This window comes from Saccopteryx bilineata, chromosome 12 (genome assembly GCF_036850765.1).
Source record: "Saccopteryx bilineata isolate mSacBil1 chromosome 12, mSacBil1_pri_phased_curated, whole genome shotgun sequence".
Classification (NCBI taxonomy): Eukaryota; Metazoa; Chordata; class Mammalia; order Chiroptera; family Emballonuridae; genus Saccopteryx; species Saccopteryx bilineata.
The window spans coordinates 31,062,920-31,089,640 of record NC_089501.1 but is presented as its reverse complement, the minus strand read 5'-3'; the positions used below and the strand labels follow the sequence as shown (position 1 = coordinate 31,089,640).

The 26,721-nt window shown below is 35.3% G+C and overlaps 1 protein-coding gene across 1 annotated transcript in view; it reads left to right on the top strand.

The window, feature by feature from the left end:
* The window catches only part of AHI1 (Abelson helper integration site 1), a 213,661-nt gene that overhangs the window by 29,626 nt on the left and 157,314 nt on the right, over positions 1-26,721 (top strand). The window contains exons 10-15 of the mRNA XM_066248439.1: positions 2,731-2,854; positions 8,694-8,923; positions 11,070-11,176; positions 13,211-13,329; positions 15,774-15,904; positions 17,181-17,321. Coding sequence (XP_066104536.1) covers positions 2,731-2,854; positions 8,694-8,923; positions 11,070-11,176; positions 13,211-13,329; positions 15,774-15,904; positions 17,181-17,321 — 852 coding nt within the window. The remainder of the gene's footprint in view (positions 1-2,730; positions 2,855-8,693; positions 8,924-11,069; positions 11,177-13,210; positions 13,330-15,773; positions 15,905-17,180; positions 17,322-26,721) is intronic.

The window sequence follows — 26,721 nt, the reverse complement described above, 5'->3', positions numbered from 1 at the left end:
TTTTATTTTTTAGATTTTATTTATTCATTAGTGAGAGAGAGAAAGAAAAAGGTAGAACAGGGGGAGCAGCTGGAAGCATCAACTCCCATATGTGCCTTGACCAGGCAAGCCTAGGGTTTTGAACCAGCAAACTTAGCATTCCAGGTCGACGCTTTATCCACTGTGCCACCACAGGTCAGGCGAGATTCTTTGGTTTATAAAGTTCTTTGAAATTTTTATTTGAATCATACCCCAACACTACTCAATTCTTAATTAAATCAATTTCTTCAAGTAAAGTAACAGTTCTGTGTGTGTGTGTGTGTGTGTGTGTGTGTGTATTTTTCAAAGTTAGAAACAGGGAGGCAGTCAGACTCCTGCATGTGCCCGACCGGGATCCACCCAGCATGCCCACCAGGGGGGCGATGCTCTTCCCATCTAGGGCATCGCTCTGTTGCGACCAGAGCCATTCTAGCGCCTGAGGCAGAGGCCATGGAGCCATCCTCAGCACCCAGGCCAACTTTGCTCCAATGGAGCCTTGACTGCGGGAGGGGAAGAGAGAGACAGAGAGGAAGGACAGGGGGAGGGGTGGAGAAGCAGATGGGCGCCTCTCCTGTGTGCCCTGGTAGGGAATCAGTTCTTTTTATTAATTTGTACTTTTCTATACAATACATTTTCAGAAGTAGAATTTTACACTTTTCTATACAATATGTTTTCAGAAATAGACTTAAGAGTGGGCAATTGTTTTTAAGACATGCAGGATGATTTTTGTAAGCATTTTTCATATTAAATAAAGAAATTTAGAACCATGAAGGATAATAAATCTCAGGAAGAATTCCAGTTCAATGTAGTTGGTCGATCACATTGATTATTGGAATTATAAAAGCCCTCCAATTTGTTATGCATTGGACAGTAATGATTGGCTCTGGAGGACCTGAATTAAGATTTCTCATAATGATAGAGAAGTCAGCAGAGAGGCCAAAAACCCACTCTCAAATCGCCTCTTCTTAGCCCCCAGTGGGATTACTGCCGCTGACAGCCATGCCACTGAGTTATTTTGACTGGCACCTGAGGTTAGGGAGACTTCGCACAGAGCATGCTGAGAGTGAGGTCAAATAAAGCCAAGTCCTGAGAATAGAGCCTTTCCGAGAGCTTCAGACCTCTTCTGCCCCATCCGGTGACTGCTAGGCTGCTGGTTTTCATTACAGTTGCAAAGCTATTATTGTTTAAGGATACTGTGGCCTGACCAGGCGGTGGTGCAGTGGATAGAGCATCGGACTGGGATGCAGAGGACTCAGGTTCGAGACCCCAAGGTCACCAGCTTGAGCGCCGGCTCATCTGGCTTGAGCAAAAAGCTAACCAGCTTGGACCCAAGGTTGCTGGCTCTAGCAAGGGTTACTCACTCGATCTGCTGAAGGCCCGCAGTCAAGGCACATATGAGAAAGCAATCAATGAACAACTAAGGTATCACAATGAAAAACTGATGATTGATGCTTCTCATTTCTCTCCGTTCCTGTTTGTCTGTCCCTATCTATCCCTCTCTCTGACTCTCTCCCTTTAAAAAAAAAAAAAAAAAAGTAAAGAAAGATACTTTGGAGCCTGGGAGATGGGGATGGCAGGGAACAAGGCAAGTTAAAGTACGACAAAGCTCAACGATCTTACTGAGATTTAGCTTTTTTCTTGAATAAATCCTCCTCAGAATGTTGCAAGCCTTTGTTTAATTTCCAGAGCTCTGGAAAAGTTAATTTTGCCAATTTTTTCCAGTGTTCTTATTATATACTTTTATGAGGGAGCAGATTCTCAAGGTCCCTTATTTTGCTGTGCCAGAAATACATATACTTCTGCATTGCTTAGTATTTTAAAGGCATTTGGTTTGACCACTAGGTGGAAGTAGAGACTTGGAAACACTGTTCTGTGAAGTCATTATCTGAGATCAGCTGTTTTCAACTGGTGCCCCGCAAGCGGCCCACCAGTGTGCTGCAAGAATTATTAAACATGCACTACCTGACCATTTAGTCAGGGGCACGGACCTCTTTTTTTCTTAGATTGTTAAATTAAAAAATGACAGCCAATACAACAAAAGCCGTCGGTGTTAATGTATCAAAATTATACCATTTTCTTTCTTGTCAGATTGGCAAAAAAAATTTTTTTTGGTGTGCTGCAGACTTTTAATAATTAGTTTATATGTGCCATGAGATGAAAAAGGTTGAAAATCACTGTGTTCTATGATTTGATTGTATACATTAACATAGCAATACTACACTGTATATCAGATCGGGTTTCTGTTCAGTCCCTTACTACACCTATAATTTTAGTATTAACATTTTTTCTGACAATAGTGTAGTTTACATTTCTTGTTAATTAAATAACATTTTGGTTGGAATTGAACTATTCAGGTAAAATAATATCTTTTTAATGAAAGCCCAAATGGTAGAATCTTCGAAGTGAATTGCAGTTTAAATGTTATTTATTATTTCATTAACTGACTATGAAAAAGTATTAGGAAAATTGCTTTGAAAAGATGAGAATAATTGTTAATTATAGCATATTAGAAAGTATTATGTGTGTAAATTGTTGTGTCTAAGGTAAAAAAAAAACTATTTGTAAGTAGATTTTGAAATTTTTTATTAGAATCTGGTGATAATCTTAGAGACACTGCTTACTGTATATACAAATTCTGCATTATGAATTTGTATGTTACTGTATTAAGGATCCTCTCTAGAAGTATACTAATTTTTGAATATTTTTTATTAGTATACGAAATTCCTTCTGGACGTTACATGAGAGAATTATGTGGCCACCTCAATATCATTTATGATCTTTGCTGGTCACAAGATGATCGCTTTATCCTTACTGCTTCATCTGATGGAACTGCCAGGTGAGTATATTTGAGAAATCTTTATTGTGCTTGCTGTTTGCCATAAAAGAAAGCGAGGAGGCTGTAAAGCTATGTTAAAACTACTCATGCTTCAGTTATATTTTACGTATCAAGACACTGTCATAAATATGCATCAGATGGACAGACTGATGAAATAAGTAGCACTGAAAACTTTTTCTTGAAGACATGTTTGTAAATATATTTTATTTATGTAATATGTAATATTTCTAGTCCTTCCTGTCTTTTAATGATTATTATGTACCGTTTGATTGATACTTGGAGATGAGGCTAGTAAACAGGTGAGATTTCCCCTAGATATAAGTTCTTGGTGGCAGGGATTCCCTCTTCACTCTTAGCTGGGTACAGAGACCAGGACACAGTGGTGCTCAGTGTACAGTGTAGGGTAAGTAAATGAATATGCATCTTATGTCTTAGGAGCTTTATAGATTGTCAAATACTAAATTAGCATTTTTTCTAATGTCAGTCTTAAAATAACTTAACCTCTTTCAATTTAATGTGTCACAATAAAATATTTTTAAAGCTACTTTTTAAAGTTTCACTTTTGTAACTGCCTGATCTATCATGGATGTATTCTAAAAATACTATTAGTCAGTTGTTTGAGATGCTTTCATATATGTCCTTCAAATTTGATTCCAACAAATGGTATGTATTCTCTCTACAGACTAGGAAAGTGACATTCAGAACAGTTCAAGATCCACTCTGATTTCACTCATGTATGCTTCCTGTTCTTTTAACACACTTTTTTTTACAGACACTTCTAGTGTCTTGATCCTTTTTTCTATTCATCTTCTCAGCTTCCTTTTTAATGTACAATGTGTAATTGAATAAGTTATCATTACTGTTTATATTTCAGTGAAATAGAATAACAACTGGTGATAATTGATTTACCTATCTAGCTCAGCTGGGAATCTACTATTAGTCTCCCTTAACAATACCCTCAAGAACAGCATTGCCATTCTGTCGGATGCGGGGTTATGCTAGAGAAAAATATATCACCTTGCTGAGACTGACTATGGATTTGTCAACCTGAAAATCACCTGAGTTCTCATCTCTGCTGAGCAGTCCTTTACCCCTCTTTGTTCAGCTAACCTTTCTCGTCCCTCTGGTAGCAGATCCAAGTTGTCTATACTAAAGCATAGTCTCCCCACTGTCATTAGGTGACTTCCTTCAATTCAGTGCAGTTTAGCCGGACATGAACTTCCTGTATTTCCCTCTGGTTTCCCATCTAATGTCTGTAAATTTACCTATCTTTATCTCTGTCCATCTCTCTTAACAAAGATGTATGGGTACAGATGCCTTTAAAGCTAATCTTTGATCTGTGCCTTTAATCTTCGGTTCTGTTAACTTGTATTTCCTGCACCTCTTGAATCTTTAGTATCTTTGTCTCTGTTGACTTTGTCCTCTCATCTTTAGAAATACAGCATGCATGGTTTCCAACCATGGATTGAAAACACAGTTTCAAAATACAGTTTACAAACATGTGTATAAGTGGACCATCATAGTTCAGACTCATGTTGTTGAAGGGTCAACTGTATGCTCAAACCTCCTCATGTTTAAAAATCTTTTTCTTAATTCTTTCTGCCTAACCTGTGGTGCAGGGGACCTGGAACGCTGAGGTTACCAGTTCGAAATCCTGGCTTGCCCGATCAAGGCACATGCAGGAAGCAATACTACAGGTTGATGCTTCTAGCTTCTCTCCCCCACCTCTCTCTCCCCACTCTCTCTCTAAAACTCAATCAATAAAAAACTTAAATAAAATAATAATAATTCTTTCTGCCTTCCAACTACATCATTTTTCTTTCTACATCATCAAGAGCATCCCACATGCAGTTGCCTTTACTTCAGCCCAGTTAGTGTGGCCTTCACTCCCACCATGCTATATAGACATTTTTCAAAAGGTCAGCAGTTACTTGCTAATTTTCAGATTCGTTGGCAAGTTTTAGTTCTCACCCTGTGTGCCGTACTGCAGTAGTTAATTATTGACCAGTCTTGACATAATTTCAATTTATGGTTTTTATTGGCAACCTCTTTTGTTTTCTTTTGAGGACTTTGATCAATTCTCATTCTCTTTCTTTAGTTCATTTTTTCTGCCTATTCTCTATAGATTTTATCTTCAAGATTCTTTTTTTTTTTTTTTTTTGTATTTTTTCAAAGTTAGAAGCGGGAGGCAGTCAGACAGACTCCCTCATGCACCCGACGTGGATCCATCCGGCATGCCCACCAGGGGGCGATGCTCTGCCCATCTGGGGCATCATTCTGTTTCAACCAGAGCCATTCTACAGCCTGAGGCAAAGGCCCTGGAGCCGTTCTCAGCACCCGGGCCAACTCTGCTCCAATGGAGCTTGGCTGCAGGAGGGGAAGAGAAAGAGAGGAAGGAAAGGGGTAAGAGAGGAGAAGCAGATGGGTGCTTCTCTTCTGTGCCCTACCAGGAATTGAACCTGGGACTTCCACATGCCAGGCCAATGCTGTACCGCTGAGCCAACTGGCCAGGGCCTATCTTCAAGATTCTTTACTTGATTGTCTTCCTTGGTTTGGTATACTTATCCTGGTCTCTCTCGTTTTCTCTGGCTTTGAATCTCACTTATATACTAATGACTTCTAGCTCCCACTTTTTTCTGAGTTTAACTGTCTGTTACACACTTCTGTCTGGATTGTCCAGTAGCTCATCAAGTCCAAAATCAATCTTACCAAAATCACCACACTTTGTTTCCTCCTTTAGTCCTCTTCCACTGTATATTTTTAATGATGTCCTTATCCACTCTGTCTCCCATGCTGGGAATCAAGAACTAGCACTCATCTTTCTTTCCTTTCCACTATTTATTCTACATCTCAGAATGCTAAAGTCTGTGAATTCTCTCCAAATGGCTTACCATTCTATCATCCTTTTTATCCTCATTGCTGTTGCCTTAATTCAAGCCCTTGTTCTCTCTTGCTTAACCTGATGCTGCTAAACTTCCCCAGTGTTCTGTCTCTAGCCTCCAGCATCTGTAGCCCCTTCCAAAAGGCTTTCATAATGCCTTGATTGAAAATATTTTGATTATCACTGCCCTTTGGAATATGGTCCAGTTTCTTAACATGGCGTGACAAGCGGTCCCTCACTGGCCTTGCTTTCTGCTCTCGTGGTCTTCCCGTGTCCCTCTGCCTCATGCACACGGTCTTTTCAAATACCATTACCATCATCTTTGGCACCTCCTTGCCCTGCTACCTAACCTATTCTTCCTATCATTAAGTGACTTTCCTTCTCATCTACTTAAACATTTAAGTGCCTTTTGTGAGCCATTGTTTGCTCATAGCCATCATTTAAAACCCAGCTCAGATTTTGCCATTTCTTGAAGCCATCTTGGATTTCCCCATACAACCTGTAATATATTGTATTAAAGTATGCTTTTTTTCTTTATGTAGCTTTGAAATGGATACTAATTTAGAACTCTTTATATCAGAAAAATACTGTTGCGAAGGAGTTAGTGAATAAAGAAAGAAACACTGGCTAGAACCAAAAAGGCAGTAGTAGCTCATCAAGGTTTTAAAAGAGGTAAGGAATACATACAATGAATAGGCTAATGTCAAAAAGGAAGAGAATTAGAGTTGGTAATGCTCAGAAGTGGCAGAAATATGGGCTTCTGCCCATGTCTTCTCCTTTTGTCTTCCTCAGGGTCCCTGTCACATGTTATCATCAGTGTTTCCTCAGTAACTGTTTCCTACTTACTGGGCAGCTCTATGCCATAAGGTTTTAGCCTAAGTCTCATTTTTTAGTTATATCCAGCGTAATATATATTTTTCTCAAATCAACGACTGGTCATATAATCAGAAAGATTTTCCATGTGTAGTGATTCCCAAATAGGCCCACACTGCTTCACACACATTGTCTTAACTTTGATATGTTTTTATGTTCCAATTCTAGTAACTTATTTTTGTGCAGACATCTGTTCTTTTCAAATTGTGTATTCTTCTGTTCTGTCTCTGATGAGCCTGATTTTCTCAAAACCCATTAATACATTTGTTTTAATCTTGAATTCTAGCATTGATTGGGTGACTGAAGCCATCATTGATGCCAGTTTTGTTTTACATAAAAACCTTTATTTTTTATTTTAAAATATTGGTGTCCATGTTAATTATATTGAGCTATTTTAAAAATATAATGGTTTCATTTGTGCCTGTATTTCAAATAATGCTGCTGACTTATTAGCAAGCCAAAGAAGTGCTTACCTTTTACAATCTTCTTAAAATAGCCCCTCCAAATTAGTGATTCTGTTCTTTTAATAAATACTATATTTCATGTAACATATGTTCATTTGAAAGTATTACTATGGTTAAAATGTTTATGCTCTGACACACATGCTTTAGTTTTAGTTGAAAACATGTTCTTTCACTTCCTTCATTATTAGTTTGGATTCTTAGTAATTAAAGATCATATCCTGTATTTTCAGCAGCTGCTGAGAAAACTCATTGAATATTATTCTTCAGTACTGACTGTCTTTTCTCTGTTTTATTTATAATTTTGTAAAGGACTTAATTCTCTTTAGTTCTAAGGCAGTAATTAAAAGGATGAATTATCAGTCCCTATATTAAAATATTAATGTATTCTTCAAATTCTAATAACTGAAGCTTTTAAAAATCTGTTTTTCTACACTCATCTAGTACTTTCCTGTTGTTAGATTTGCCTGTTTTTACCGAGTGACTAGAAGTGCAGAATATCTAACATGACAGTTTAACCCTTAGAGTTTACTCTTCTGTCAAGACTGTAGCAGTGACAATAATACTAATTTTTTATTGTCCGTTATTTAGAGTGAGAGGTCCTGAGAGTGTTAAATACAAAGTGAGTGCTTAATATCAGATTGGCTATTTTCCATCAAAATATAATAATTATTTTAACGTTATTTTACTCATCTTCATATAGTACTTTTGTTATAGCTTTAAAGTCTTTGATATGTTCCTGTTTATTATGTAGGGTTTGAAGTTACTAATATAAAGTTAGTAGAGTATCCTACTATCTAACCCCCCACTATTAAGTACTTTGCAAAAGCAATTTACACAACCTAAATGAGAAATCATTAAAGTTTCTCCCTATATTTTATTCTTATGTATATTGTACTAAAGCAATATTTTACAGACTATTTGTTGTGTTTGTTTAATCATTGTCAACAGTGGGTAGATTTTTAAAAAGTATATCCAAATACAAGTATAAATATTATAGTTTTTCATTTGATAGTATAGATCAGGGGTAGTCAACCTTTTTATACCTACTACCCACTTTTGTATCTCTGTTAGTAGTAAAATTTTCTAACTGCCCACCAGTTCCATAGTAATGGTGATTTATAAAGTAGGGAAGTAACTTTACTTTATAAAATTTATAAAGCAAAGTTACAGCAAGTTAAAGCATATAATAATAATTACTTACCAAGTACTTTATGTTGGATTTTCGCTAAGTTTGGCAGAATAAATCTTTATAAAATAACTTACTATAGTTAAATGTATCTTTTTATTTATACTTTGGTTGCTCCACTACCACCCACCATGAAAGCTGGAATGCCCACTAGTGGGCAGTAGGGACCAGGTTGACTACCACTGCTCTAGATTATAATTAGTAAACAAATTAACCTTTATGCTTGATAAAAACTATAAGGAAATAGCTTGTCACATTTAAAGAACTCCCATCATCAAATATATGAACACATTAATTTTTACTTACAAAATTTAAATTTAGTTTACCATTGTCACTTGCCTATTTAAGTCCCGTTGGCTATATTGGTTCCTAGAGACATTTTTAAATAAACTTGTGCCTTTCAGAAGTAATATGTAACTTTTTGACCTTTTCTAGGTTATGGAAAAATGAAATAAATAATACAAATACTTTGCAAGTTTTGCCTCATTCTTGCTATGTTTACACGGCTAAATTCCATCCAGCCGCGAAAGAGCTGGTGGTTACAGGATGCTACGATGCTGTGATACGAGTCTGGAAAGTGGTTATGAGAGAGGAGCCTCCGTTATTGATCCGACAGCTTAACGCTCACAACAATTTAATCAACACTCTCTGTTTTGATATTGAAGGTATGTCAGAGAATATATTCCTGATTAAGGCTAGTTGTATGAAGAATTTAAATTTTTTTTTTATCTCACTGGGATGAATATTTAAGTTTGAGAGGGATTTTATGTATTAATGATTGTGCCCATTGATATTTATGCGTATTTTGAAGATTGTATGATAGAGCTGGGATAGATCTGGCACTAAAGGAGTTCTGTTTGTGATTTTAAAGTCATTAAGTTCATAAACATTTAGCTTTAACTAACCTTTGCTGTAACCAACAGTCATGTTCCAGATTCCGTAAATGTATATCACTGGATTGGTGTTTATTTCCTTAGTACCTTTTCTTTAAGGGCCTTATAAGTTAAAGGGTAAAAATGAGGAAGATAAAGAGAAAATCCCAAAAGAATATTGAAATTATGTATCTGAAATGTAACAGTTTTTTTTTTAAATCTTGAGAAACAAATAGAAGAGAAATTTTCAATTATTTAATAGTTAATCTTAGTCTATGAATAATATAGATTTTTTTTTCCTTCAGTGAGAGAAGGGGAGGCAGAGGGACAGAGTCTGCATTATCCTGACCAAGATCCACCTGGCAAGCTCACTAGGCTCTGCCCATTTGGGGCATGGATCCATGGCTCAGCAACCTAGCTCTTCTTAACGCCTGAAGCAGAGGCCATAGAGCCATTCTCAGTGCCTAGGGCCAACCCACTCCAGTAGAGCAGTGGCTGAAGGAGGGGAAGAGAGGGGGGGGGGAGCAAGAGGCAAGGGGTGGAGAAGTAGGCACTTCTTCTGTGTGCCCTGACCAAAAATCAAACCCAGGACATCCACATGCCGGGCCAACACTCTACCACTGAGCCAACTGACCAGGGCCAGATGGTATTTTAAAGACATAAAATATAGATTACTTTTATCAACTGAAAGAATAAAGAAATGTATTTTATCCAATAGTCACCTTTTGCATTATTTCAAACACTAGATGTGTAAGCTATAGCTATAATTAATTATTATGGGATCCAGATTAAAATTATACTCCTAATGTTCTCTGTTTAACTCTAAGGATGTTGGTATATTGGAACACACATTCAGGAAAGGTTAACCAGCAATATAAAGGTATCTGAGAACCGTGTCATAATAGAAGTAGCTCAGATTATAAAAAAGAGATGAAGAATTTCTTCCTTATTTAACTAAGATATCCATATTAAGAAAAAGAGAAATCTGCCTGACCTGTGGTGGCACAGTGAAGAAATCATTGACCTGGTACGCCGAGGTCGCTGGTTCAAAACACTGGGCTCGCCCAGTCAAGGCACATATGGGAATTGATGCTTCCTGCTCTCCCCCCTCTATTCTCTCTCTCTCTCCCTCTCTCTCCCTCCTCTCTAAAATGAATAAATAAAATCTTTAATAAAAAATAAATAAAGCAGAATCGGTCTGTGTTGCTCCCATGAATAAAGATAGGGCCAAAGTTATAGAAGACAGATTTTTTTTGTTTAGAGTTAGAAAAAACATCCTAATACATAGAACAGTTTATCATGTGTATAAGCTATAAAATTCACAGTTTCTGAATGACTATCTGTTTGTAATGGTGCGTAAAATATTTCTGAGTGGGTGTGAAGTTGAACGTGATGGTCTCTGAGGTCCCATTTAACTTTAAGATGGGTTGACTTTAAGAATTAATATTAAAATGGAACACCTGTTATTTATTATTTTATTTATTCCCTGATCGAGTTCCTGCTGGGTCTCAGGCATTATGCTAACAGTATATATTAGATGATAGGTGTTTCTCCAGGAATATAAAACAGATTACATAGGTTGATAAAGGTGAGCAATAGAGATACATACTGGATAGTTCACCTAATTTGTTTGGTTTTGGTTTGAGCCATGTATGTATGCATGGTAATGTTCATTTCTTTTGTATTAAAGTCAGGGAAGTCCAAAGGGAAATAAGTCATCAAAAATAATTCAAAAGAGTAAAGAATTTATTTAAAGATAATTGAGATTTGAGAGTTAGTTGTATTTGTTTCTTTTTGTTTGTTTTGGCTCCTTAAACTGAAATATTTAACAGCCCTAGGATTCTTTAACTGTTTTATTTTAATGCACTTTTCAATTTCATATTATTTCTTTCTACTGTTCTATAACATTAATCAGTGAGTAATCTTATTTTTTAAATAGGTTATCACATGTACTCCGGAGACTGCATGGGGACGATTGTGGTTTGGAATACCTATGTGAAAGCCGATGACCTGGAGCACTCGGTGCGCCACTGGGATATCAGCAAGGTAGAAGACCACATTTCCCATTTGGGGATTTAATTAAAGAAATGGAAAACAACACTGAACCACCTGCCCTTAAATTAAGATATCAGGACATTATATTCTTTCTCTTCAAAAAAGTTAAGTTTTTCTCAGTCCGTGAAAAATCTGTTGTCATTGATTAACGATCCTGGCTTTCTGATGGCTAATTGATGATGTAGTAACTTAGTGAGAGTTTTCTTTGTTTTGGCCAGGCTTTCCCTTAAGAGTCTTGAGCTATAATTTGCACTGTGGCATTCTGTGACCCATTCCTGAAATTTATGCTTAAGTGAGCTATATGTTATATTACATTACCATCTATAAGTAGTAACTGATATTTCAACTTACTGTTCCTCATAATAGAGTATAACAGTTGTCCTTGTTTGAAAAAAAAATGCTGTAAGAGTAAAGGAATTTCCATTAGTTAAGTCTGTTGAGTCTATCAGATGTGTTTAAGAAACAGTCTATTTTATTTTTAGTCATTCTCTCTATCAGATTAGTGAGTGATGGTTAGGGATTCACACACTTTGGAAAGAATGCTAATTACCAATATACCTGTGCATTTGGCAAGGGACCCAAAGGCACCAATTCCTATCACAGCCTATTATTTGTGTTAACAATCATGGATTTCTTTACTCAGTATATTAACCAAAAGCCAATCTACCTTGAAAATTTGCTGCCTGGTGTGGTTACCTGACAGTCAAAAATAAAAAGTTAGGAAATGAGCTGGAATTTTTTTTTCTGTAGTTAATGCCTTAGGACAGACTGGAGACCAGTTTCTTACTGGTTCTTCTCCACCAGCATTGTGGGAAATGCTAAGTTGTACTCATTTATCTCTTAAGATGAAGTGTCCATGTGCTGCCTAGATATAGAACCTGGGCTTTTCCAGTGTAAGCATGAATATGATTAAGAAAAATATGGAGGAAATTATGAACAGATATAACAAACACTAAGTCTGCCAGCACCTTTCTCAAATTACCTAAAACTTAACTTGTTCTATAGCCTTGGTGTGATTTTTTTTTGCACATTTGCATCAGTGTGTTACTCCAGTTGCTGAGACCTCCAACAGCGCACCCACACACACAAATGGTTGTTCTTCTGCTCAGTAAAATCCCCATCTGTGGTGTCCGTGTTTGACTTTTTCTGTGACTTTTAAAAAATAGCTTACAGCAGCTCTTAGTGTCAAACAGCAGTAGCAGAGGCTCAATGCAGATATGAGGACGGTAGCAGTTTGCAGCTACCTCTGCTGAGGCCAGCCCGCCTCTGAAGAGGAGGAGAAAGAGGGAAAGAGGGAAAGAGGGAAAAAGTAATGTGGGGTCCTTGAGGGGGAAGGAGGACTTGTAATGCTGCCTGCAGGTTTGACTCTGTGGACTTCCAGCAGTTTTACATTGGTAATTCTTTTCTTTCTCCTGGTAATCCAAACAAGAAGGACCTTTGGTAATTATTCTAATTAATGCAAGACTTCTTCAGGCAAACACTGCATCAGTGTTTATGTCTTTCTTGATATAATTGATCAGGCATGTTCTATAGCTGCCTTAAATAACTATGAAAAAGAGACACTGAAAATTACAATCTAAATTAAATTATTTCAGAATTACCTGCTGAAGATAAACCTTTTTCATAACAAGTAGAAATGTATGAAGAAATAATCTGAGACTGAAATAGAACTTGAAAGTTAATTTTGCACTTTGATTTTATAAAAACATGGAAGCTTTCTTACACTGTGATAAACAAAAAATGCAATGTTAGAGGATGCGTTTGAGGGAAGTGCTTCTTGTTTGGGAATATACTACGAAGACACATATTAATGTGATATTAGATAAGAACCAAAACATGTATTTCATCAACTTTCTTTTTGATCTTAAACTGAAGCTACTGAGGATCCTTTTAAACAATTTAAAAGCATCCTGTGAGTACAATCGAAAATAGTATCTTTCTACTTTCCTACTCTAAAAAGGGCTTAACATTAGCCAAACTTTATAGTGGTAATATTATATAGTTATGTTTTTTTTATCATTTTAGGAAATTAAAGAGAGTGACTTTAAGGGGGTTCCAATCAGTTATCTGGAGATTCATCCCAAAGGAAAACGTTTGCTAATTCATACCAAAGACAGTACTTTGCGAATTATGGATCTCAGAATGTAAGTATATTTCACTATTGACAGGTTAAGCACTCATAGAATAAGTAATGAATTTGTATTTATAAAATGCAGCCGTAGTTCTCACCTAGACAGTTTTGTCCCTCGGGGGACATCTGGTAGTGTCTGGAGACATTTTTTAATGTTGCTTTTATATCTGGCAGATAGAGACCAGATATAATACTAAGCACCCTATAGATAAGACAGTCCCAACAACAAAGAATTGTGTGGCCCAAAATGTGAATAGTTTTGAGGCTGAAATGTAGTCAGTTGCTTTTTATTTTCACAATTAAAAAACAACTTCTGTCATGGAATGTCTTGAAATTCTATGATCTAGGTATAGCATAGTATTATGATACACTATCATTATTAAATGAGAGAGCCTTTGAATCCTTGTTTTGTTGTTGTTGTCATTGTTTTATATCTGAATAAGGCGAATGAAGGGAAATACCCTTAATGGAAAAGGAAGAAGTAGAGTTCTAGTCAAGTCAGCAGGGGCATCTGGTGTGCTTTTGTTTGTTATTGAGTTCCAGTCAAACAAATGAGAGGAAGCTTGTTATTAGATTGCGTTATTGTTTTTAGAAAAGCAAATGGGGTGCTCTATATTAGTTTATTCTGCAGTTCTCTCTTTAGTGCCAACCATTAAGCCCTTAAGTATTTATGTAGAACTGTTCAAGACCCTGGCTTGGTGCTGTGGGCGACTGATAAGCAGAAGTAGCTCGTCAGGAGTGTGTAAGCCAGGTGTACTGCTGCCAAAAGAACACAGGCAGTATTTAATTCGGTTACACTGAGAGATGAAGCTGCTTATTCTTTTTTTTTCTATACATAGAACCCATGCTATGCCTGGCAGACAGCAAGTACTCAGTATGTATTTCTAATGAATATAAATATATAATACAGTATAAAGATATTTTTCATGGCAACAAAGATGATAACTGCAGTGTAATCTTTTTGTTAAAGGCTCTGTGGAGAGGCTGCCTTTGAGCTCAGTCTTGAAGAATGGATAGAATTTCTATAAGATAGGAGTGTTCAATAAGCTGGCTAACATGGCAAGCCTGGGGTGAAGGTCAGAGGAGGGATGATACAGGTTGTATTCTAGGCAGAGGCAGTTAGTCTGTATGAGTGTATGGTTTTTGATAAGGAATGCCAAGAGAGAAATTTTTACATCTAGAGGATGGAGCCAGATTTCAGAAGACCAGGCAGGCCTAAGGAGTTTGGTTTTTCTCTTTTTAAGCAATATAGTTTTCAGCTTAAGATCATGCTTAGTGTCTGGAGGCGAACTACTTAGAATGAAATAGAGCCTCTTCCACGCTTTACTGGCTGATTTACCTCCCTGTGCCTCTGTTTTGTCAGCACTCAGATAAATGGGAGAAATCATACATACACTCATAAGGGATTGGAGGGAATAAACTAGTTTATACATTTAAAGTACCTAAAATATTGCAGCGTGGGGCAAGGACTGCAGAAATATTAGCTCGGTAACCTCAGGTCTGAGAGTTTATGTTAAGATAATATGAAATAGTGCAAAAAAAATAGACAACAGTATGATTACTTCCAGAAAAGAAGGGGATAGGGGATGAAGGAGAAGTCAAATATGTAGTGACTAGGCTTTGGCTGGTGAGCACACAATGGAGTATGCAGATGATCTGTGAGAGAATTGTGTACTTGAAACTTACCAAATATAATTAACCAGCTTCACTGCAATACATTAAATAGAAATAAAAACAGTGTAAAATATATATCCATATGTACAAGATTGTTCATAATAATCACATTCATGGTAAGGGAAAGCTGGAAACCATGTGTTGAAGAGCAAAAGAAAATTTCTTAAGATACATTCGACAACAATATAACATATGCCTATTTAAATGATAATGCATAGTCTATGTGTTCTGACATGGAGGGCCATTACTTGTGATTTTTTTGTTGACTGGAAAGAGCAGATAACAGAGCAGTGTAGGTAATATCCTCTCTCTTAACCAGGGATAACTGGCATTTAGCAAGCATTGAAAGTGTTCGCTATTTTTCATAAGCAAAAAGCCTAGAAGGCTGTATATCATATTTAATAATATGCCCTGTCTAATATTTCTGCAAGGATCAAGTGTGATTCTAAAACTTTATCACATGAGAAAAGAAAAATGCTACTTCCATATAGTAGCCTCCCGTCAGAGCTGGAAATGACTTTTATTCCCTGATCTGCAAAGTACCCTCTCTTTTCTTCTCTGTGGCACTTTCTGTATCCACTTTCTGTTTCACGCCGATGCCTTGTTTCTCTTTCCCACTCATAAACTCCCTGAGCCCTGGCGCTCTCTCTTCTGTATTCTGCATCCAGCATGGACTGTTTCCCACATGATAGATTTTCAAAAATTATTTGCTAAAAGCAAATGAACTATTTAAAAGTTTTTACCACATAGATTTTACATTTGTAAAAACCTTTTTGTTTATAGATTAGCAGCAAAGAAATTTGTAGGAGCAGCAAATTATCAGGAGAAGATTCATAGCACTTTCACACCATGTGGGACTTTTCTCTTTGCTGGAAGTGAGGAAGGGCTGGTATATGTCTGGAACCCAGAAACAGGTAAATATTTCATTGATCTTCAAAAAAAATTTTTTTGTTTTTGTTTCTGAAGAAGTGTGAAAACTACCACTTTATGAAATAATTTTCAAGGAAATTCTGATGGCATGTCCTTGATTATGTTTTTCAGAATCGAAATGCTGATAATGGAAATCAGCTACAGTCTAAATTTATATTAAATTCTGTTCATTATTATTTTGATATATTCATGGATTTCAAATTTCAGATTATAATTTAAGGTTTATTTCCTTGTCTGTAATGACATATTATGGATCTTAGAGAAGTATTAAATGAGGACTGTAATGTAAAATACAAATGTTACAAGCTAAATTTCAAATATAACTAGGTATACAAGTGGTGAAACATCTGCAATATATTTTCATTAGAAACATTCCCATCAAAGTTTTTGATGTGTAAAACTCATATCAATTTACCTGAATTACTATAATTTAATTCCTTTCCAGTAAAATAAACTATACATTGGGGCAGTTCATTTGTGCCTTACTTTTGCTTTTCAACAAAAAAGCTACAACTACATGAACCATTTTAGCAATAAATTGAGAGAATTTTATAAAATTCACTGTATATTTTCTTTATGAACAGTATTAATTACCCGTTGTTTATTCTCTTGGTCTTCTCTTTAGACATAGTGAGTTCATTTAGGTTTTTGGTTATTTTTTTTCCTTTCTGGGTTTTGATACTTTTGCATCAATTCAAAAATGTTGTCTCTTTTCCCCTTCAATAAATGGATGTAGAGTTTTTGCTTTCTGAGTTTGACTTTTCATAGGTTTCTTAGACTTCTGCTGTAGGCCCCTTGTAGGCATTAGTAAGCATATGTATTTTTAAAGCAGATGGTACCTCAAACAGCTTCTGGAAAAAAAATCAGTTCCCATCAACCTTTGCCCAGCCAGAGAGTTTCTTAAGCTTTAGAATTCTGCAGCTCCTCCCTGGTTCCCTCTGGGGTCCTCGGTTAGGTGGCCATTGCTCAGTCCTGTCAGATCTCAGAGTTAGGTACCTCTCTACTTCTAAACTCTGTTTTGTGTCTTGAAAACCTCATTGAAGAGTTTGGATTGAGAAGTAGAAAGAGGAGAGTCAGCAGAATGAAAAATAAAGATAATTATTTAATGCAGTAGTACACAAATATTTATAAGTATTTAAGGTTTTTGTGTAAATATTGTGAGCCTCATGATTACTTCCTATAAATGTTTTTGATAAGTTGTAGAACAATCTTCTAATGAGAAATAACAAGAAAAATTCTTGACTGTCTTGTCTTATTTAGGAGAACAAGTAGCAGTATATTCTAACCTGCCATTCAAGTCACCCATTCGAGACATTTCTTATCATCCATTTGAAGATATGGTTGCATTTTGTGCATTTGGACAGAATGAGCCAATTGTTCTGTATAACTATGATCACAATGGTAAGTCCACTGCTTGATAAGTAGAGAATATTTAGAGTAACCTTTACATTTAGACTGAACCAGGAATCATGAACTCTGTGATAATCATCATCCTTAATATTACCAAAGCTCTCTGAAATATATTTGTAAGGGCCAAGAGGATTAACTAGATTATGTCATTATTATATTATAACATTTTTCCATAAGCACTATTCTTCTGAAATTTAAATGTCGGCTGAAGTAAACATAATAGTTGTGACCTTACATTGTAATTATAGAAAGGTAGTCTTCACTTTCTTTGTAAGTCAGTTTAGTAAACAAAATACACCTAATATTATTTGGGAATGTTAACTAAATATAAGGTAAATAACACTTAATAAATACAGATTTTTAATGTATCTGTTAAATGAGTTAATTTCTTAGTCCATGTTTTTGTTTTTTACTGAAGCACATAGTTTTAATAAGTTGTAGTTTTGAGCATGTCTTAAAATGAAAAGAAGGAAAAAATTAATGTTAATGTAAGCAAAACCCAGAATTTTTCAACTCTAAAATTACACAGTTCTGTCATTCTAAGAAATAAGGAAATAAAGACTGGACATGTTTGCCTGACCAAGCGGTGGTGCAATGGATAGAGCGTCGGACTGGGATGTGGAGGACCCAGGTTCAAGACCCTGATGTCACCAGCTTGAGTGCAGGCTCATCTGGTTTGAGCAAAAGCTCACCAGCTTGGACCCAAGGTTGATGGCTTGAGCAAGGGTTTACTCGGTCTTCTATATCCCCATGGTCAAGGCACATATGAGAAAGCAATCAATGAACAGCTAAGGTGCCACAACGAAAAGCTGATGATTGATGCTTCTCATCTCTTTCCATTCCTGTCTGTCTGTCCCTATCTATCCCTCTCTCTGACTCTCTGTCTCAGTAAAAAAAAAAGGACTGGACATGTTTTTCAGGAACAGTATGGCATTCTTAGGATATATGGATTTATGCTGTTTTTCATATATTTCCTTAAGTTCGATCCTGATATTATTATTTCATTATTCAGCATTGTACTAATGGAGCTGTCACTCAAAATTGCAATTCATTTTTTTTCATTTATTAAAAACTTTATTCATTTCTTGATTTGTTTAGGGTGTCATGTGTCACTCACTGTTTTTGCTGAGCTTAACTAGGATAGCTTACACACAGTGTCATAAAAGCATAAGTATATAATACAAATATGCATATATATGTAGTATTAATGTGGAACTTTGGACAAAATGTTTTAATTTAATGTGAATGATTTTGTTGCGTTAATACAGATCAAATTGGTTAATGATGTAATAAGTGCTAAATAATTAAACAATTGAGTTACGTTCTGAATCTTAATTTCTTGATCATAGTATGGATTTTACTATTTCTTCTCAGGAAAATTATATTAGAAAATGTGTAAAATTGAGACTTGCCTTATTTTAAAGAACCTTATTGAGAAGAACTAATGAATTTCTCTAACACATGTTTAAATTTATAGAACACTATTACTAATGGTAGAATTGTTAAACCACACAATGCCATTTACTGTTACAAGCAAATAAAACACTGCCAGATTATGGGAAAGCCAGGTCATCCAATGTCTAAACCTGGTGTTTAGTTAAAGCATGTATCCTGGAACAGGTCTCTCTTTCTACCCCCCACCCCTTCCCTAAATCTCCACATAAAGGAGAATTATACCTAAGGACTTTATAATTGAAACTGTTATATAGGAAATAGGCAGCACAGTTATTTCCTCAGAATTCGAGGTTTCACAACAGTCTTCATGCAGTTTCTAATTTGCTCTTTAGGCTCTTGAAATTTTCACTACAAATGCAAGTTAAAGTACTACTCTTTTTTTTTTTTTTTTTTTGGTTATCGATAGAGGATTTCATCATTAGATTATGCCAGTCAGGTTTACCCATATGGTTTTTAGACGATAGGTTTTCAACTGAGAGATTCATTCTGGAGTCGTAAGTAGAAAGAGCAGTGTTTTAGGAGTGCAAACACATGGGTTTTAGGCTCTGTTCTGGTTTTTTGATGACCTTGCACAAGAACCCTGGCCTCCTGAAGATCTGTTTTCTTATCCAATAAATGGTGCTACTACTTCTAATACCTTTGCTACCTAAGAGTTATTTGTGAAGATACTATGAGATGGGGACTGTGAAAGTACTTTGTAAATTAAGAAGCACTAGATTAAAACAAAGAAAGAAAGGTAAAATAGGTTGTTATCATGCTCACCCAACTAGTTCATACTTGACTTTATGGGAACTTATGTTTTCCTAGGCTGATAAGTATCTATATATGGAATAGAATTGGAAAGGTATTTTTTTCCTCTTTTATTTTTTCTTTTGGCAACCTTTTCATTTTATTTATTAGAGTGTATATTGTTTTAGGTCAGTTGTATTAGAAAATAAATATATAAACTTAAGAACATGCAATATCCATGCTGTCTTAACATGGAAAAGGAACAAGTTCAAAGTGTTTTAGAAATTATCAAATGATGCACATGAAATTAAAATGATTTTTGCAATGTAGTTAGAACATAATTTTTGATATTCTAATGCACCTATACAAACAAATGAAAACTTAAAATGTTTTTAACACATTTCTTAACTCTTTGCTGCTTTTTTTTAATTGAATTTATTAGTGTGTTCTGCTTGTTTTTAAAAAGAGGAAGCTTAGGAAGAAGTTACATAATCTCAAGCAATCCAAGATTTAGCACAATTCTTGTGCATGGTATCTATCCATAAGAAAATGAAAGTTACTTTAGACTCTAAAATAGTTCACTTGTTAAATACTGACCCAAATCATCAAGTCAAATAGCATTTTATTGAAAATTATATTTATTATATATGATGTATTTAGCTTTATATTTTAAAAAAAATTTTTTGTTTGGGAATATCTTGCCCCGACTCTCTTGTCTGTAATAAAGTTTCCATGTAGTTTTATGTAAATGTTTTAATGGTACAGAATTTGGAAGATACAGAACAGTTCTATGGTTTTTAAGTAGTATTTATCAGAGTTGCTGATAGGGTTGGGTAATTTTTAAGGAAAATGGAGCAAACCTTTTTTTAAAAAATAAGTTAGATAAGCTTGAATGAGACCACAATGGTAGCTAAATGTATCATCCATCTTTCAGTTCTAGCAAAATCTGTGAAGAGTCAGAAAGCATCTTCCCCTGTTAAGCATATGTTCAGGCTGTGGTCTTCTGGTTCTTTCATTCTACTGACTTTTTGCTTTTTTTGGTTAGAAATATGATTTTAACTTTCAGAAGGCAGTTTTATTTGCCTGATGTTGAAAGGCTTAATCATCTTGTAATACAAAATTTAGTCACAGAGAGCCACGAAAAATGAACTTGAAGGATTCCCATAATATAGCACTAGTCAGAGAAACGGCTTCTACTGAATTAAATTTACAAAGCTAGACGATGTTCTGTTATTAATCAATATTTATCTACTTCAGTCTCTAGGATCCCGCTCTACATTCAACCATAATCATAGCTAATACTTACAAAGCACTTTCTGTATTCCTAGTACTGTCTTAAGCACGTTATACATATTTATTTTGTCACAGTAATCTTATATAGGTTCTGTAATACCCCATTTTACAGGAGCCAGGACATGAATCCACACTATCTGGACTTGAAGTTCAGGGTCTTATTTGCTACACTGATCTGTCTTTTTAGCAATTTCCTGAAACACTAACTTTTGATTGCATAAGTAAACTTTTTTTTCCCTACAGTGCCATTTACTCTGTGTCTTTGTGGAGTATGTGATTTCTTTGTATAATCTGTAACTTGTAGGAAGCAGATATGGTGGCTTATTCATCTTTTTACTATAAAGATAGTACCTGGTCTGAATAGTGACACATGATGAATATACATGTAGTATTAAATAGGGTCAAATTTGGGAAGTTGTCTGCGTTGATAGTTGCAGGTAATAAGCCTAATATTTCACTAGGTGGCAGTGTCTCCTCTGAGTCAGCATTAACGCTGGAGTGCTTTTTAGTCATCGTCTTAGGCAAGACATATCTTCATTGAGCACTTATAATGTGCCAGTTTGAACAGGGCTGTGAAACCTAGGAATCACTCGGGTTACCATGCTCTATTCCAGTCCTTTGTGTTTCCTTAGTAGTTGATTAAACCTCTGGGAGAACTTCAGTTAAACTGAAAAGCAATTATCTACCTTTAACACTAAAGTTATTTTACTTATAGAATTCAGATTCATTAATGACCACCTATTGTCATTGTCAATAGCTTTATTTTTCACATTGTGACATGCTTTACCAGAGTTTAGGACAATCTGTACCTTTAGACTCCTATAAAAATTTTTGTTATACAACTTTTTGACCAAAAATCTATGGCGTTTATGATGCCCTATATCTAACACAGTAGCTGATATATTACTAGTGTGCAATAAACACTTGAAATAAAATTACAAATTCTATAAAATAGCATTTTCCCTTAAATTTTATAAAAAATATATAGTGAAAGGCATGATCAGTTAATAGATTTGGGGCTAATAATCATAGTAGTAGTAGCTAACATCTGTCAAGCATTTAGTATATGTCCCCTACTCCTCTGAGAATTTTACATATATTATCTCATACAGAACTTCCCAAACCCCATGAGTTAAATGCTTTATTGTCCTCATTTTGCAGATGGTGAAACTGCGGTACAGGGAGAATGAAATAATTTGCATAAGGTTACATGGTCAAGCTACCATTTGATTCTTGGCCATCTGACTCCAGAGCCCGTCCTCTTAGAACATTAAGCTGTCTGTCACAGCTACTTATATAATCTTTGCGTTTCCTGCATCATCAGGAATGTAGCCAAATATTCCTGGGGCGAAATGTGTTGTTTGTTTTCATTTTTAATATTTAGGAGAACTCCTTAAGATTAAAAGGAACATTGCCTATATATTATTATTATTAATAGTTTACTCCTTTACAAATTTTCAGGGTAATTATAATGCATTAAGCCATTCTCACTATAGTCCAAAATACAAATTTTCTTTATTATATAACATTCAATTTTGATGTAACTACTTTTACAGTATTTTTTCAATAACATACTATCTGTATAGTTGAAATAAATTTAATATCTACCATTTTATGTATAATTCAGTGGTATTCTTCAAGTACTAATGATGAATGATTGGAAAGCAAACTCAAATATTATCTTCATACTTGCATAAGATTATACAGTAACAGAAGTAACCGGTTGTAGGTCAGAATTTGAAATATCTGTTATTAGCCTCGAAGGATAAATTAAAAAATAAAATGCCACATTTTAAGACCTGCAGAAATGACCCTATATATTGGTCATATGCTGAAGCATCTATTTTAATATTCTTCACTAGTAGATACTTGGATTTGAAAGTTTATGTCACTTAAGGATTCAAGGCATTCAAAAACTTAGCTTTTCCATAGCTTTGAGCATAAACCAGAGCCCTGAATTCTTCATCCAGGCATTTTTTATGCTTATGTTGGTGGTTTTTAAAGCTCACCAAAAAGGAGAATGAATGGTGAGGTGCAAATTAAACAACAGTGTGGTAGGAAAGGCCAGAGAGGGAGAGTATTGGGGTTCTAGACAAAATGCCGCCACTTTCTGTTTGATCCGGATCAGGTAACGTAAGAGTTTCTGCATCTGTTTTATTCGCCTTTAAAATTTAAATAATACCTGTTCAATTTGATCTTAAAGTTGAGATCCAGTTTTTTTTCCCAAAGATAAAATGAAACTAACGCAAAATAAAGCTTAGAGATGTTACAGTTCACGGCCCAGGCTGCAGTTTAGAAATTCTAGCTATTTTTTGTGGCAATAGACACATTAGGCACTTTCAGTGGAATAGCATGCGGTGTGGTAATGGGTTGATAATGGAATACGAAACCATGAAAGGACAATAGCATGTACTTCAGGGAATTTGGAAACCATTTACTTATATTTTGTTGATCAACAAATGGATTTGTTGCTCTCCCATTTGGTTAGCTATGAGACATGAGTCTGTTACACTTTCTTATGTAACTTTTGGGACAGTTTTTATAGTGACATTATTTCTGTTGGACATATAAAATATGTTAAGGGAATACAAGATTACTAACAGGCCCTAAAATATACCCAGGCTACTTGAATTGAAGTGTTACTCAATACTTCTTGGATTCATCCGCATAGTATCTTTATATTGGCTGAAGCAGCAACAAGTCAGGCCTGGTAAAACACAATAAAAAAATGTGTAAGTCCCATGATCATTCTTGTTTACCTCCATTCAAATGGCTCATAAACAATAGGGCTTTATTTCTTAGAGTACTGGGAAGTCCAAGATCATGGGATCACCAAATTGTATCCAGTAAGAGTTCACTTTCTTGTTCATAAAGTGCATCTTCTAGCTGTAACTTTCCATGGTGGAAGGGGGAAGGGAGCTCTCAGGGCCTCTCTTTTAAGGGTATTAATCCCATTTGTGAGGGCTCTGTTCTCATGATTTAATTACACCTCAAAGGACCCACCCCCTAATACCATCACCTTAGTGGTTAGAATTTCAACATACGAATTTTATGGGAACAACATTGAGACTACAGAAATTCTCTACACATAGCACGTGCTAGAGAAAGAGATGGAGGGTGCTGCATAACTGTTGAATTCTGGGAAACTACAGAAGTAAACCTGCTAGCTTACATTAATCATATTGTAATTTGAAATAGAATAACTTGTAAGTAAAGGTGTTAAATATTCAATAAAATGACTGTAGGCAGTGGCGGGGCTATATATAAGAACAGATCTTAAACAAAAAGAAATAAACATTGAACTAAAAGGAAGTCTTACTGTTAATATATAGTGGAAATGGAAGAGTACATTGTTTTTAGTTGTATTTTATTGTAAAGTCAATAACATGAGTACACATAGATATTAATAATAACAAACCATGGATTTGATCCAGAAGCACAGGGCACTAGATTAAAATATCTTATTTCCTTCATTCTTCCTCCTATGAAGATTAAAATCTCCTGAGGAAACCATGTTATTTTTATAATTGTTTAAGTCCAGGAGCTACACAAAAGCACTGAAAAAAAGCACTTATATAAATCAAAGGATTGTCAATTCCGAAAGCATTTTAAGATTTTTACTTCATTCTTTAAAGTTTAGAATCCCCGATAATGGAGGTAAACTTTAGAAGTATTTTAATTAATAAACATTCTTTTAAGTAGATGTATTTGCTACCTTTGTGTCCCCAGCATCATGTCCATTTCTCTGCTGTGCCACTAATCAAGTAGCAGCAATTTCTTATCAACCTCCAAAAGATTCAGACCCCGGGGTGCAGGTTGGGGGTGTCAGTATCCGTGAATTCTCAGAGCCTGCTATACTGAACTCTTTGAAAATGGGGGTTGTGACTGTTAAAATTGTGCGTTTTAAACATGTTAGGTTAGATTAAAACCAAGTTTTAGATGTACAAAGTTAATTTAGCACAAAGACAAAATGGTGAAGGAATACAGTTATTTAGTGGCAACATCTTACTCCAGTCGTGGCCTGTGTAAAGGTGTTTTAGAAACTTTTAAAATGTTAGATGCATAGAGCTTGAAGGAATTTCTGAAATCATTTATTATAACCTATTTTCACAGTGAAGTAATCTGTATGATCTTATACAAATAGAGGAATAGTTTGTGTAAGGTGGGGGAGGGGAAGAAGGAAAGAACAGAAGCAAGCAGCTTCTTTCTGTTCCTAGTGTCTGAGAAACTAGGGCTGTGTGGCTATTTCTGCAGGTTTTTATGGCTGTCCTCTTAGAACAGGGGGTGCTGATTTAAAGTAGGGTGTTAGTCATTATATTGATTATAAACTTTTTTATTCCAATTAATAATACATTATGAGCAATTTTCCATCATAATTATATTTCTGTACATAATTATAGTGGCTAAATTTCCTCACATTAAATGCATACATCATAATTTCTTTGAACAGCTATTGTGGCAAGTTTTACTGTTACATGTTTTTCGATATTTAAAATTTTCGATATTTAAAAAAATGCTTCACACCTGGCTACCCTTATTGAATTTACTTCTTAGGAAAAAATATCTTGAGGCACAGTGGATCAGTTAAACATGTGTAAAAGCACTTTATAATTTGTATATTTTTCTTGCTAATTTCTTCTCTAATTATTAGTGAGATTTACATATTTTTACTGGCCACATAGTTTTTTTCCTTGTTAATTTTCTGTAATGATGTTTTGCCCATTTTTTGGTTGGTTTATTCATTTTTTATTGACTTTTATGGGGACTCTGCATATTGAGATTATTAACCTGTCCAAATACTAGTTAGGCTGGTTAGAGTCTCCTCTTGAAACGCAGAGCTTATGGGTTCAGTCCCCGTCAGGGCTCATACAGGAACAGATTGATGTTCTTCTCTCACCCCCTCCCTCTCTCTCTAAAATTAATAAATGCAAATTGAAGAAAGAACATTAACCCATTTTATCACTAGTTTATCATTTGCCTTTTTTTGTAGTTTTTTTGACATATGATTGATATACAGTGAACTGTGTATATTTGCATATATTTAAAATATATATTCTGATAAGTCTAGACATACTTATACACTTGTGAGACTATGATCACCTCAGTCAAGACCATAAACAAGATACCTGTCAGCCCTAAAACTTACTTTCTGATCTCTCCCTATCTCCCCCTTCCACCAGGTAATCACTATGAATTAATTTGCATTTTCTAGAATTGTATATAAGTGAAACAGTACATTCCATGTGCTATTTTTTGGTCTGGCTTCTTTCTCTCATAATTACTTTGAGATTCATCTATGTTTTAAGAGTTTACCAATAGTTCAACCTTTTTATTTCTGAGTATTGTCTCATTGTATGGATATATTATAGTTTGTTTATCCATTTACCCGTTGGTGGGCATTTGGGTTGTATCCAGTTTTTAGCTATTACAAATAAAGCTGCTGTGAATATTCATACACAAGTCTTTGTGTGGACATATGCTATCAGTTCTCTTAAATAAAATTCTAAGAATAGAAGGGCTAGATCCTATTGTAGATGTATGCTTACCTTAAGAAGCTGCCAAGCTGTTTTCTAAATTGATATCTTTTAACATTCCCACTAGTGGTGTATAAATATTTTAGTATTTTTATATCCTTACTAAAGTCAAAATGGGCACTCTTTCTAATTTTAGTCATTCTAATGTGAGTGCAATGCTATTTCATTGGGGCTTTAATTTGTTTATCCTTAATGACTAATGATGGTGAGCCCCCTTTCATATGCTTATTTGCAGTCTATATCTATTTTTCAGTAATCTGTTCAAATCTCTTTCCTTTCTTAAAATCGGCTCCTTTTGTGGTTATTGATTTTTGAGAGTCAGGTTTCTATATATAAGTGTGGGGTTGATGCTGGATATGACCCTTCCCCCACCCCAGTCT